The sequence below is a fragment of the Scyliorhinus canicula genome, chromosome 8 (assembly GCF_902713615.1).
Source record: "Scyliorhinus canicula chromosome 8, sScyCan1.1, whole genome shotgun sequence".
Taxonomy (NCBI): domain Eukaryota; kingdom Metazoa; phylum Chordata; class Chondrichthyes; order Carcharhiniformes; family Scyliorhinidae; genus Scyliorhinus; species Scyliorhinus canicula.
In genome coordinates, this window is record NC_052153.1 from 63321893 (window position 1) to 63336399 (window position 14507).

At 45.9% G+C, this 14507-nt stretch overlaps 1 protein-coding gene across 2 annotated transcripts in view; it reads left to right on the forward strand.

Annotated features, from left to right (window-relative positions):
* The window catches only part of carm1l (coactivator-associated arginine methyltransferase 1, like), a 167210-nt gene that overhangs the window by 67310 nt on the left and 85393 nt on the right, over positions 1-14507 (forward strand). For both annotated transcript variants that reach the window (XM_038804665.1, XM_038804664.1), the window contains exon 3: positions 8300-8406. In XM_038804665.1, coding sequence (XP_038660593.1) covers positions 8300-8406 — 107 coding nt within the window. The remainder of the gene's footprint in view (positions 1-8299; positions 8407-14507) is intronic.

Genomic DNA, 14507 nt, shown 5'->3' on the forward strand with positions numbered 1-14507 from the left:
GAGTGGGAGGAAGGCACGGAGCAGGGCCCCCAGGAGAATTGTGTGTTCCACCTGTGGTCATCCTCCGAAGCTACAGGGTAAGGGGCCGGGAGGGGGGGGGGGGGGGGGGGGGGGGCCTTGCAGGTCAGCTTACCGAGTAAGTGGCCCATCCCTACACACCAGCTCCATAACCATGCACCTCCCAACCCAAGCCTCACCCCTGCCACTCCTGAGGATATACGGGCAGTGGACATGCAGGGATTACCCGGGCGGGCAGTGGAATGTGATCACAAAGGCAGGTTTCACAGGAGCACTAGAGCTCATCCGACTGCGAGCCATCATCATCCTCCGTCCCATGGACAAGAATGGCTGATACTGCCAAATGGGGGTGGTGGGATGTAGTGGAAGGAGGAGGCACGGGAGAATGTGAGTGGCTATGGGGAATTGTGGGGGGGAAAGCCGAGCTGCCGGTGGCTGAGCCCCTTGTCGGTGAACCTGGAGGTGATTAGGTTGCCCATTATGCAGGGCCTTGGAGCACACTTTGGGTGGCCTTCCATGTATGCTTGGATCCCAGGCCCTGGTCATCCTGGCCATTCCTCGCATCCTGCTTGGCAGATGAGACCTGGTGTTCTTCCTCCTCCAGCATGTCGCTTCTCTGCTCTGAGATGTTGGGCAGGACGCAGCAGGCCACCGCGATGCTCGAGATCCTCCTGGGGCTATATTGGAGTGCCCCATGAGAGCAGTACAGACATCTCAACCTCATCTTGAGTGTGCCAATGCACTGTTCAGTGACCCTCCTTGTTGCTGCATGGGCATTGTTATAACGGTTCTCTGCGTTGGTCTGGGGCCTCCAGACAGTGTCATTAGCCAAGACCTCAGTGGATAACCCTTGTCGCCCAGCAGCCGACCTCTCACCTGAGGGAGTGCCTCAAAGATGTCAGGAACCGACGAGTGCGCCAGGATGTAAGCATCATGGATTCCCTGTGGTGCTCGGGAGAAGAGCGGTCGCGTTGAGGAGAAGCTTCATGAGTCCGAGACATTTTGGTCTTTTTCGGGGTTTCGCCATTGTTTCGCCGATTAGGATTTCTTCAGCTTATTGGGGCCTGAGGGACTGGCGCCGGGTCGAGTCGGTGAGAAGCCCTGCGGAAGTGTCTGGCGGCAGGAGGAGCAGGGGGCAGATCAGGCGGAGCTTGGCACGAGGCGAGGCCCGAATCCAGGACGAAGGTAGAGGAGGAGCAGAGAACATCGGGTAGTCCCGGCTGAAAATGGATGTTTGGGGTGTTTGAAGTCCGGTCCCAGGGGGAAGAGATTTTTTGAATTTTGATTTTTTAAATTTATAAAAAATATTTATTTATTTTATGTTATTATTTATTTATTTTTAAGATTGTAGAAAGAAGGGGAAAAATAATAAGTCGTTAAAGGATGCCAAAACAGCTATGAAGAAGGGAGGAAACGCGGGTTCGCCGTCGAATGAGAGGACCAGTAAAAACACTGACAGGATGGCGGATGCCAGACTGCATTGTGGGGCTGCACTACTTACAGTGGAAGAGATGACCGAGGTGATGGCTGTGGAGCTGGAGAAGCAGTTTGCGAGGCACATGGAGGCGTTGAAGGAGATGGCGGTCGCACTGAGATCACTGATTGAGGAGGCAGTCGCCCCGGTGAGCGGAGCTGTGGCTAAGACATCGGCCGAGGTGAGAGAACAAGGTGAAAGGATGAAGGAAGTGGTGGAGGCGGTATCGCAGCACGGTGTCCTCACATCGATGGAGGATGAGCTGCGGAGGGTGGTGGAGGTGAACAGAGGGCTCCAAGCAAAGCTCAAGGACTTGGAGAACGGTTCGAGGCGGCACAATCTGAGAACTGTGGACTTGCCCGAAGGGGCAGAGGGCTCAAGGCCAACAGAGTACTTTGCCAAGAAGTTGGCGGAGTTGATGGGGGAGGGGGAAGGCCCCTCCTGGTATGAACTGGACCAAGCTCATCGGTCGTTAAGGCCGAAACCCAAGCAAATGAGCCGCCAAGAGCAGTAATTATCTGCTTCCATAAAAGGATGTAAACGTCATGTGTGCTGCCTGGATATCGGGCACAGATGTGCATAATATGCAGCTGGTGGTCACACACCAACTGCACATTGAGAGAGTGGAAGCCCTTCCTGTTGATGAACGGCACTTCATTATGAGCCAGTGCCCAGAGGGGTCATGTGTCCCATCTATCTCCACCTGGACTTGGGCATGCTAGCAATAACAGCAAATCCCACAGCCCGGCATTCTGATGGGCTTGGTTCTGGCTGACGTTTATATAGTGTGCTGTCCGGGTATATATGGTGCCAATGCATCTGTGTGCAGATGTCTGCAATATCCCAGACATGTCCCCACTCCGCGCCTGGAAAGACTTTGAGGCCATGTGGTTCAGGTCAACCATCACCTTAATGGCCACCAGGAGCAGGCTTCCTCCATACCCCTGCAGTTCCAGGTGTGCCATCATCTGGCATAGATGTTGAATGGTCTCCCTGGTTACCCAAAATCTTTGGCAACAGGCTCGGTCTGGCAGGTCCACGAAGGATAGGTGCCGTATAAATGTGGCCTAATGCGGCGCCTCCTTCGCACCTTCTCCTCAGCCTGTTGGATGGCCAGCTCACCAGCCTCACCAGCTTACCCACCCCTCCGCTGTTCCGCCCCCCGATACGTTGTCTTCCACGCTGCATCCCTGACCCCATCAGTGAGTGTCACCGGAGAGCCTCTATCCTCTTTCCCCTCCCCCTCCCCTTACGTGGGAATGCCATATCAGTGATAGGCTCTGTGGCCCCTTTCCTGTTGCCTCTGGTAGCGTCTACTCTGGATTCCCTCACTGGGTGGGCCATATGTTATCCTGCCTGCAGGGTGGCACCTCGTGTGATGGAGGAGGTCACCATGTACCACCAACCGCCTCCATATTTAGAGGCTTGTGTGCAGGCAGGTCCTAGAGAATGAGTTGGACGAAGGGGGTGATTATCTGCTGGGAGTGTAGCTGCAGTGTACTATGGGTCCTGGGTGTGACACACACGTTGTGACAACCTGACAGAGGGCAGGATGGATGGGAGCAGGAGCATGGTGCCTCGAAAGGGCTTGGAGACAGCAGGTGGTCCTGCGGAGTGGGCTAACTGATAGTGTCACTAGTAAGGCCTCTGCCCTGAGCGAAGCACTGATGGGACCTCTGCCATGAGAGAGACAATGTGCCAGGGAGGGTGCCAAAGGCCACGGTGCACGTGTCCTTTGGAGTGAACGCTGCTATTCCCCTGCATTGTGACTGTGCTTCTGACGTGTATCCTGAGTTGCAACGCCTGCTGGGCCACTGATTGAACTTGGCCACGCCCATCCCATTGATGGGTCAGCTGGGGTCAGAGGGTTTCCAGAGGAGAGGCCTGGGTTGGCTCCCAAATGGCCAGAGGATCTGTGAACATTTACAGGATGCAGTGAATAGTCAGCAAAGTGAGCAGTCAGGGGCCTATAACTTCCACCCCAAACCCAAGGGGGCACCTCTAATTCAATGTGCTGTCACCAGGGTAATTCCTGCTACTCCCCTCGGCAAGCACTGCAATGTTTAATGATAACTTTTCTTACCTTTCCCTCCCTCAGCAGCTATGGTACCCAGTCCCAGTTTTTAAATACTGGTAGTAAACCGCGCCCTCGTGACTTCAGCCTGACTGGGCCAGAGCATCGTGAAGACCCGGAGAATACTGGGTTAAATGCATGTCAGCGCCGGCATGGACATAAATCGCATTGTCGTAACCAGTGGGGCCCTTCAGCACCATGAACACCATGTTCGCCGGGACCTCTATTTTTGGCGGGCACCCAATCGTTATCTGCGTTTACGGCGTCGCCATGCAGAGAATCCAGTTCCAAGTTTTCTGATAATTAAACATGAACATGTTGGAAATCCACAGTAGGACTGCCAATATTGGGGAAAATTGAAAGAAGTCAGACAGTTAGTTCCAATAAAGAGTTTATGTCCAAGATATTAACCTTTTCTTCCAGAGCTGACAGGAATTGCTTTGTATTTTCTCCTCAGAAGCACACTTTTGAAATTTTTCTGATGAATCATACCCATTTAGCTGAGTATTGACTTGTTTGGTTTGGCCCTGCTACATAAGAGACTAAAAAGTTACTTTACTCACAAAATGATGCGCTAGTTTATCTTGATACATTGTTGGAATAATGTTTCGAGTAGTCTCCGAATAGCTTGCTTGAGCAATAAGACAGTTCACTCAATTCAAATTAAAAGATGCTTTCCTCGCGTGCCATGGCCCTGTTGTTGGCTGATGGTAAATTGATGGTCCTAATTCAACAACACATCCATTACCACTGTACCAGGATGGTAAGAGGTATGTGAGATGGACTTTGGTCTTTTTTTAGGTAGCAATCCCTGTGATCCTAAATTCATCACACCACACCACAGTTTTAACGCAATGTTGAAAAATATGTATTAGTCTCCACTATACAAGATAGAAACTTTTAATTGCAGCAAAAGTGGTCTTGTTGCCTCAAAAGGATATACAACATCGTATCAGCAGCAGATTAATACATGGTGTGTCATATGATAAAGATATCCTGTCCTGAAGACATTAGCTGAAAAATTGGAACTGGGTTGAGGTGAACAACACAGCTGGAATGCACACCTTAAGATGCTGCATGTAGCTCTCTCCAAGTTGAGTCCCAGAATTAATTTCCATAAAACCAGTGAACTGAAAAAATTAATCATGTTCCATCGCTCAATTTAGGCTGGTACTTTGCAAATACAGGTGGATGGAATGCCAAGAAGGCTGGCTACTAAGTCCTAGGTAAAAGGAGTGGGTGTAAATATAAGGGAGTAAAGGACAGGTCTACAGAGGCCTGCAGCATTGTGAGTCGGGACCAATATCTTCCTTAGTTTGTCTGCCAACTTCCCATGACCAGCACCATGCTAGATTAGTTAATGTAGATTAAAGTCAAAGATAAGTTTAGAAGATATTAGCCATAATTAGTGGAACTATTCTCTGTCAGTTACTGCACTTGCTTGGTGGTTAAATGCAACATTATTTTATTTTTTAGCTGTCTTTTCAGTTATTTGGTTTTATTTTTCACAGACCTCCATCCAGCTTTATTTCTTGCATGCACTCAAACAGACACCCATTAATTCCTATGTATTTAGAGCTGGAGCTTTGAACCAATTTAAGAGTATAAAGTGATTTTGTTTGGATGAGGAAGGAGCAGGTTTCCAGCTCAAAAACACCAAAAGGAAATGACTTTTCAATCTGTAAATTCGGAGCCTTACTTGGACTAGTATATGAAGCGTATTTTTTAAACTTAGGACAAATCATTTATTTTGGACCTTGCAGCAAGCTTTTAGCTAAGTCTGGGGAATCTATAAAAATATGTTTAAGTGTAGTAAATTTGCAATTTACTGCCATTTTCAGCTTTCTTAATGGATAAAAGCAAATTACTGTGGATGCTGGAATCTGAAATAAAAACAGAAAATACATCTGTCATCTAGATTAGAAATGTTAGCTCCATTTTCTCTCCACAGATGCTGTCAGACCTGCTGAGATTGTCCAGTATTTTCTGTTTTTGTGTCTTAATGAATGTTTGGTTTCAGAGCAATACATGGGAAAGGAAAACAAATAAGGGAAACAAAGAATAAACCTAATGCTTATCTTGATGAGGATACAGTTAACCATTATGAGGGTTAAGTATAGACAAGGATGATCAGTGCTCCATAGAAAAGTATTCTTCCCACTGCTGTTGAGATCATGGGAAAGTCTTCTGTGGAATGCAATCAGCCATGGTTGAATAATGCAGATTGTAATATAGTGATATATTAGATTACTGTGGGGTCATAGAGAAATACGAGAAACCATCTGTTTTTAATGGAAGTTTTTTTGCATTCTTTAGATAAATTAAATCAAGGTCATTGTAATGCAAATTATGTATAGTTTGTCAAAGGGGCTTTGACATAATGAACCAAATAGCAATTTTCATTCTATTAATCCTTAACATTCATATACCTATAAGTTGCTTCTGTGTATTATGGATGCTGTTTGCCTCGACCATGTTTATATACTTGTTTGTTTCTTTTTGATATTTAAAACATAATGCTGGATTCTCCCCGTGATGCTACCAAAGTTAAGTGGCATAATCGCAGAGAATAAAGGAAAGTTTGCAAACTGCATCCATCTGCACTTGGAAAAAACAGCCCCCCCCCCTCCAAACCCGGGGGGCCTGTTAACAAATCTGCTGAAAATTCTCTTAGAGGTCTTCACCAAGTTGGGAGGGAGTCCTGCCTTCAAGAGCTGCCAGTCAATCAGATGATCGATCAGACACAATTTTTGGTCCATGCAGACCTTGCATGGAAAAATATGCTAATTTTGTCTCAATGAGCCAGTTTAACGCAAGAAGATTTTGGGTTCTGCTTGAAGACCTCCCTATTGTTACTCTTTGCTTCTCCTGAATCATCTTTCCAAATAAGGACCAAAATGTGCTGTACCTGAAATGACCTGGATATTTCTATTCGCATGGCCCTTATCATCCCTAGGCAGAAACCCAATCCTTGATCAAGGATTGTACCCTCAATTGGGGGTAGAAATCCAGTCTTAGGCTTAAAGCAGTGTTAATGGTTGTTAACTGCAAGCCTTTTTTAAAAATTTCTATCAGCAACCAGAAAGCTTCAGCTACAATGTTCCATTGTGCGTGTTGTGGAAGAAAGATGGCTTTTACCTTTTTAGGTCTCCAGCCGGAGGATGGGTTGGTGCAACTTCTGCTGGGCACCTGTTCAGCCTAGCAAATGAAAAAGAAGCAGAAGGCCCCCTTTCAGTCATTCCATTGCCAGAAAATCCTGGGCAATATAAAATGAGGTGGAAACCCAGTGTAATTGATTTCTAACCCGTTTTCTCTTCTCCTTTTGTACAAGGATGCATTCCAGCAATGAGAGCTTAACTGGATCTTGGTGGCTGTAAACATCCAGAGCAGTATTTGTAAATCAAATTTACTTTTGACATTCGGTACATGTGACAATAAATATCAATCAATCAAGCCCAGTGCCTCCGATTGTGTTTATATTACTAATGGGTTACCACATCTTTCATTTTTGCCTTTATCGGCATGCCTCTTTGGCTCATTGGAGGGATACTAGAAAGGTAGCCCACATTTATCACACTTCCTGAGAGTTGCGGTCAGGCACATGAAATTCGAGAGTCAGAATGATATCAGATAAAGAGACTTCACCTTTTTCTGTTGTTAAGCAGCAGGATTATTGGGCACCTGCTGTTAGCAGAGATTTGCTTTGAAAATGCTGTGACTGAATAGCATCCACGCTCAGCACTTTGGGAATTGACCAGAGGATCAATCCAGTAAGGATCCAGAATTTCTGGACCCAGAATTCCAGAACACCAGTTAAGCTGCAGGATTTCTGAACTAACAAACTGTTTGCCAACTTATTTTTAAATCACGTAAAGCACTCCTGATGCCAGTGAAAATTTGCTCCAATTCCACAGGGCAAGGAGTGCCCTGAAATCTGTTTCTGTCAGGTGAGGATATTACACAAGTTTGAGAGGAATTATAAGCAATGGAATTGACCTTGCATCGTCTCATGAGAAGATGTAGTAATGTTTTGTGGGCTGGCATAATTGGTGTGCAGAGTTGAATTGACTATCGATAATAAATCATTTTATCCCAGGAGAGATGAAGGTGTCATTCTTACTAAACCATTGATTACTAAGTGCCTGAAGTAATATTTAAACATCAGTGCAGTTCACATAAGCTCATTTGTCCGAACAACAACAACAAGCACGATTGTAAATTTCTTTGATCTTGACGAGAAGAATTGTGTGTTTATTTGTACATTTCCAGACTTTTTCTTATGTTTACCTTCCACGCATCTTGACCATACACTGTGCAGTTCTGTACACACCCAGGTGCATTTTCTCAGTGTTTGTACATCCAGAGTGACCGGATTTGTACATTGGGTGCTGGCTATGCTGAACAATCCACTAATGCACCATAAGTAGCTTACTATGAGGGCCAATGAAGTACATTTTTTAATAACCAGAATTAACTTGGATCACATTGTAATTAGTTATAGTGAGGTTTCACTGTATCGACATTTCCTTCTGTGGCATTGTATACTCTGCAAAGCTGGTCAATCTGGCACTTAGAAATGCTGATTCTATTGTACATTGTACCAGGTGGCATTTGGGGGAATATTTCTAAGACTGTTGTGAATTGAAAGCTGTGGTCACAGTGGCCACTATCTGTCTATGGCGTGGCTTTTTATTATATAATTTTTAACAGAATCTTTATTTTTTTGTTTTCAGAGTTCTTCACCTTTTACAATTCCTTAAAGATCTTTAAAAACTCCAATAAAGCTCATTCAGCCTTCAGCCGACGAACTGAAGATGCATCCGCGGTACAATATTTCCAGGTAAGAACCAGCCAGCTACACAGGCCAGATTATTGCCTCTACCTTGTCAGTGGGTGGTTATCTTGACCTGTGTTAAAGGGAATGCTGCAAATCGGAAGTAATAGCAGAAAATGCTTGAAAAGCGTAACAGTTGATTCAGCATCTCAAAGAAAAAAAACAAGTGAATGTTTGAATAATATCTGTAAACAGAACATTCGACAGAAAAAAAGTGTTGAAAAAGCTCAGAATCTGGAGAGAGAAAAATAATTGAACCAAAGGATTGGCGGATACAAAATGTAATATCCCTGTGGAAGTAAAAGTACAGAAATATAAATTTTAAAACTGTAAACATCTTACCTCATCCAAGGCTAAACACGAGAAATTAATGAACACGTTGGGATATGAAAAATAATAGTTAACTATTTTAATTTTGAAGAAATCGCAGTGTATAGACAAAGGAAATGCATTGACTATGTAATTTTATGAAGCTTTGAAAACAGTGGATGATTCATGATTGTCCATTTTGTGTTATTGTCAAAGATCAATTTAATTCCCATAGTTTTAAAGGAAAGTTGGTTGCATTGATACGGGGAAGGCTGGGGATGGAAAACCGCGTGTTTGAATAAATTGATTTTTTTTTTTTATGATTCACTGGATGTGGGTAATGATGGGAAGAATTTTTACCACCTCAGGGTGACATGAGGCAGGCGGTAAAATTGAGGGCAAGCATATCAGCATTACACTCCTGATGCAGCCCTGTAGCCAGGGCATTCTCCCAGCGGTGGGCTGTGATGTGAATCGGCTACGGCTTCAAGGACGTGAACAGCTGATTTGTATACTTAACTGTATTAAGAGCCATTTTATGGAGTCACCGGCATTTTGCCAATGGCAGAGCAACCCCACCCAAGCCGCATTGGAAGGATGCCAGCCTTCGACATTTCTTTTGTTGTCTATTCATAAATGATTTTCATCCAGCACAAGAAATGAGACTTTATTGATAAACTAGAAGACATAGCAAATTGTGAAGAAGAACACAAGAGATTTCAGGAGGACGTAGACAAGATATTAGAGTGGGCAGGTAGGTAGCAAATGCAGTTCAAGGCAGGTAAGTTGAGAAGATAATAGTAAAAGTAATTGTTCCGTAAATGGGAAGACTGTTTCTGAGTAGAAACACAGAGATTATGTCTGAAACGGAGAATTTCAGCACCAAAATCAGACTTCTCCAGATGATTCTACACTATCAGGAAAGCTAAAGCTTTATTTAGTACAGGTTTTATGGTGAAACCTTTCATAAATTTCTCTTAACAGCAGATACTTCAGTATTTGTTCACCATTTTCTCTCCGTTGTTCCTGAAGGTGATGCCCAGGTTGGACTGAGGGAAGAAGAGAAATTTGAGTGCTGCAAATCTGATATATATTTTTTTTTAATTAAAAGAGGTGTACCGTGAGCTTGTGAAAGAGGAAGGACAAGTTAATGTTTTGGGTAAACTTTCCCACCTGAAACGTTAACCTGATATTTTTCTTTCAGATGCTGATGGACCTGCTGTGTATTTCTAGTGTTTTCTCCTTTGACCCATGATGGTTGCAATTCTAAAGGTACGAACAGACCTAACTTGCCCAAGTGGCTAATTTTTCGTAACTTGGAGTCTGTGGCAGTGGCCATTTTATTTGTGAGGAAGGAACAGCCTTTATCTCATTCGCTAATGTTAACATTAACGTTTCCACCTCTCTAGTGTTGGACCAAATCAAGAAACATGGCATCCACATTTCGTGTTTTTCTTTAAATAGTTGTTTTCTAACTATCTCTCTGATTGCACCACAGTGTCATCAGTTATTGAGATTTTTATTAGATTTTTATCATCTACAAAGAAAATATCAAAGCGCAACTTTCCTATCCTTCCATCTTTAGCTTTGAGTTTGTGAGCATATGTATCTTTAAATTGGAACCCTGAATTATATCTTCCTTCCATTGACAGGGTTACTGAATTTTGGCTGCGTTTTACGATAGTTTTAGCAATCCAAGGCAAGAACAACCCCTTGTATTTAGAATTTAAACTAGCCCAAGTCTATTTGGTTCAATATCACAGTTTCACACTAACTCAAATTTCTACTTTAGCTTTTCCATATTTAGCAATATGACAATCATTCATGTGCATTTTTATTTCACTTAGCAGTTTTAGTTTGTATGTAATAGAGCTGCTGCTTTGGCAATTTTACCCAAGAAGACAGACTTTTCAGGCCATAAAGGATAAACACCTTGGCCACAAAATGTAAAAATGTGGAAATTTCCTTCCATAATAGCATTAGCTGATTAAGAAAAATAACACCAGAAATGAACATAGCCTAACTGAATCTTAACAACTGCTGAGGGAATTGTAATACTTAAAAGGCTCTTAAATCCATCACCAGCAGTAAAGCCTGTTCCCAAGATTCATACCCCTGCTGAAGGGTTCAAAATGATGGGGGCGACCCAGATCCAGAGGTCCCACCCCACTATTCTCAGCAGTTCCACTATTGATAGCATTGAAAGGGCATTTAAATTTAAATTTAGATTTATTGTCACGTGCCCCGAGCTACAGTGAAAAGTATTGTTCTTTGAACTATCCAGGCAGATCGCTCCATGCATTAACAAAATTGGAAATACGATGGGCGCAATTCTCCGCTCCCCACGCCGGGTGGGAGAATCGCGGGAGGGCCGGGCGACTCACGACTCGCTGCCTTGGCACCCCCCACAATTCTCCCACCCCCCGCTCAGATGAATCGGCGCTCGCCGTTTTTCACGGTGGCCGGCGATTCTCTGGCCCGGATGGGCCGAGCGGCCTGCCGTTCCCGACCGGTTCACGATGGCGGCAACCACATCTGGTCACTGCCGTCGTGAGCATGGCGCCAAATGCTCATTTGTGGCTTGTGGGGGGCGAAGAGGAGAGTGAGCACCATGGCGTGCTCGGGAGGGGACTGCCCCGCGATCTGTGCCCACCGATCGTCGGGCCGGCGTCTCCAAGCAACGCACTCTTTCCCTTCCGCCACCCCGCAAGGTCAAGCGGCCACGTCTTGCGGGGCAGCGGAGGGGAAGACAACAACCACGCATGCGCGGGTTGGAACTGGCAGCCGTCGTGACGTCAGCCGCGCGTGCGCGGGTTGGAGCCGGCCAACCTGCGCATGCGCGGGTTGGAGCCGGCCAACCTGCGCATGCGCGGGTTGGAGCCGGCCAACCTGCGCATGCGCGGCTGACGTCACATAGGCGCCGCCGTCGCGTCATTCTCGGCGCGCTGCCTTGACGCAAGCCGAGATTTACGGAGCGCCGCTCCTAGCTCCCTGGGGAGTGAGGGGGGTAAATAGGGTGCAAGGAGCGGCCTCCGAGGCCGTCGTGGAACTCGGCCGAGTTCACGACGGCCTTCCCGATGCCGCGCGGGAGCTGAGAATTCCGCCCGATAAATACACAATGTAAATACATAGACATTGGGTGAAGCATATGGAGTGTAGTGCTGCACAGTAGCATAGATGCGTAGAGAGATTAGTTCAGTCCATATGAGGGTCATTCAGGAGTCTGGTAACAGCAGGGAAAAAGCTGTTTTTGAATCAATGTGAACGTGGCGTATTTCCTTAGTTCCTGAGGAAGTATCGGTGCTGTTGTGATTTCTGGTCGTAGCGTCAACATGGGTGAACCAGGGCAGAGTGTTGGCGATGTGCACACCTAGGAATTTGAAGCCGTCAATCATCTCCACCTTGGCACCATTGATGCAGACAGGTGTGCACTACGGCGCTGAGGGCCTGGGTCCGAATCCCGGCCCTGGGTCACTGTCTGTGTGGAGTTTTGCACATTCTCCCCGTGTCTGCGTGGGTTTCACCCCCACAACGCAAAGATGTCCAGGTCAGGTGGATTGGCCACGCTAAATTGCTCCTTAATTGGAAAAAAAAAAATAATTGGGTCCTCTAAATTTATAAATATTTTTAAAAGACAGGTGTGTACGACACTTTACTTCCTAAAGTTGATGACCAGCTCCTTACTTTTGCTGACATTGAGGGAGAGATTGTTGTCGTTACACCGTGCCACTAGATTCTCTGTCTCCCTCCTGTACTCTGACTCATCCTTGTTTAAGAATCGACCTACTACAGTCGTGCCATCAGCAAACCTATAGATGGAGTTGGAGACAAATTGTGCCACACAGTGATGTGTGTACAAGGAGTATAGTAGGGGCTAAGTATGCAGCCTTGCGGGGCCCCGGTATTGAGGATTATTGTGGAGGAGGTGTCGTTGTTTATCCTTACTGATTGTGGTCTATGGGTCAGGAAGTCAACGATCCAGTTGAAGTGGGAAGGAGCAAAGTCCTAGGTTTTGGAGTTTTGATATGAGCTTGGCTAGGATTATTGTGTTGAAGGCAGAGCTGTAGCCAATGACTAGGAGTCTGATGTAGGAGTCCTTGTTGTCAAGATGCTCCAGGGATGAGTATAGGGCCAGGGAGCGTCTGCCGTGGACTGATTGTGGCGGTGTGTGAATTGCAGTGGATCAAGGCATTCTGGGAGTATGGAGTTTGTGTCTCATGACCAACTCTCAAAGCATTTCATAATGATCGATGTCAAGACCACCGGACGGTAGTCACTGAGGCACGTTGCCTAGTTCTTCTTTGGCACCGGTACGATGGTGGTATTCTTGAAGCAGGCAGATACCTCAGAACAGAGTAGGGAGAGGTTGAAGATGTCTGCGAACACATCCGCCAGTTGGTCCCGCAGAAGTTCAGTGCATGACCAGGGAGTCTTTAAGGACCTGTTGCTTTCCCTAGGTTCACTTTCAAGAAGGCTGATCTGACTTCTGAGGCTGTGATGGTCTGTCCAAGGCTGTTGGGGCAGTTGACAACAGTTTGTTAGTTTCCTGCTTGAAACGAGCATAGAAGCATTGCGTTCATCGGGGAGGGGTGCGCTGTTGCCAAAGATCTGCTTTGTTTGTAGCCCGTTATGTTGCTTAAGCCTTGCAACACCTGATGAGAGTTGTGTCACTAGTCTGTGACTCCATCTTAGTCTGGTATTGTCTCTTAGTGTCCCTGATGTCCTTGCAGCGGTCGTACCTAGATTTCTTGTATAAGTCAGGGTTGCCCTGACTTGGAACGCCTGAAACCTGGATTAAAGTAGGGATCAGCTGGGACATTTAAAGAGACAGGAGAGAACAGGAAGTTATGATTTTCACTGACAGTGTGTGCAAAAATTGCTGTGTGGTCCACAACTTCAGGCTGGAGACCTGAACAGCTCTGAAGGCCTGAGGTAAAGAATTCTAAACCTTCTATCAAGCTGTGTGAGATTTCAGATTTAAAGCTGAATTTGCCTCAGAGATAGAGGCTTCTGTTTGACTTCAGGGAAGGGAAGGTGGAGCTGTCTGGCACGTCCCATGGGCTCCTTCCTTGCCATGTTTAAAAATAAAAGTGCAGGGCAACACGGTGGCACAGTGGTTAGCATTGCTGCCTGAGGACCTGGGTTCGAATCCCGGCCCTGGGTCACTGTCCGTGTGGAGTTTGCACATTCTCCCCGTGTTTGTGTGGGTTTCACCCCCACAACCCAAAGATGTGCAGGGTAGACAGATTGGCCATGCTAAATTGCCCCTTAATTTGAAAAAATAATTGGGGACTCTAAATTTATTTTTAAAAAATAATAAATAAAAGTGCATTTCAGACTGCCAGTCTGCCAGTGTTGTCCATGAAGGAAGGAAGGTTGAAGAAATAGGTGCAGGACCCTCACACATGCAACATATGACATATAGAGAAAATAAATGGCAGCAGCCTGTGGCTGGAGCCATGAGCTGACAAAGCCCAGTCAGCACATCAGGAGGAGGGTGAGATATTGCCCGAAGCAAATGGTCAACTAGTACAGGTACAGCTTCCTCGAAATGACCGAAAGGGCATGCAGATGAAGGCTTAGAATGTCTCGGAATGTGGTCAGAGAAATCTGTGCCATGTTGGAGGCAGAGGACACCCCTTTGATTAACAGGTTCCCACGTTCTGCTGTAAAAGTCACTGTGGCCCTCAACTTTATGCAACTCTGATGCAGAATGTGTACCCTGTAATATGTGGGATGTCATGAATGCTACTAGTGTTCTAGACGACCACATGTGTAGGAAGCGCTGCCAGCTACAG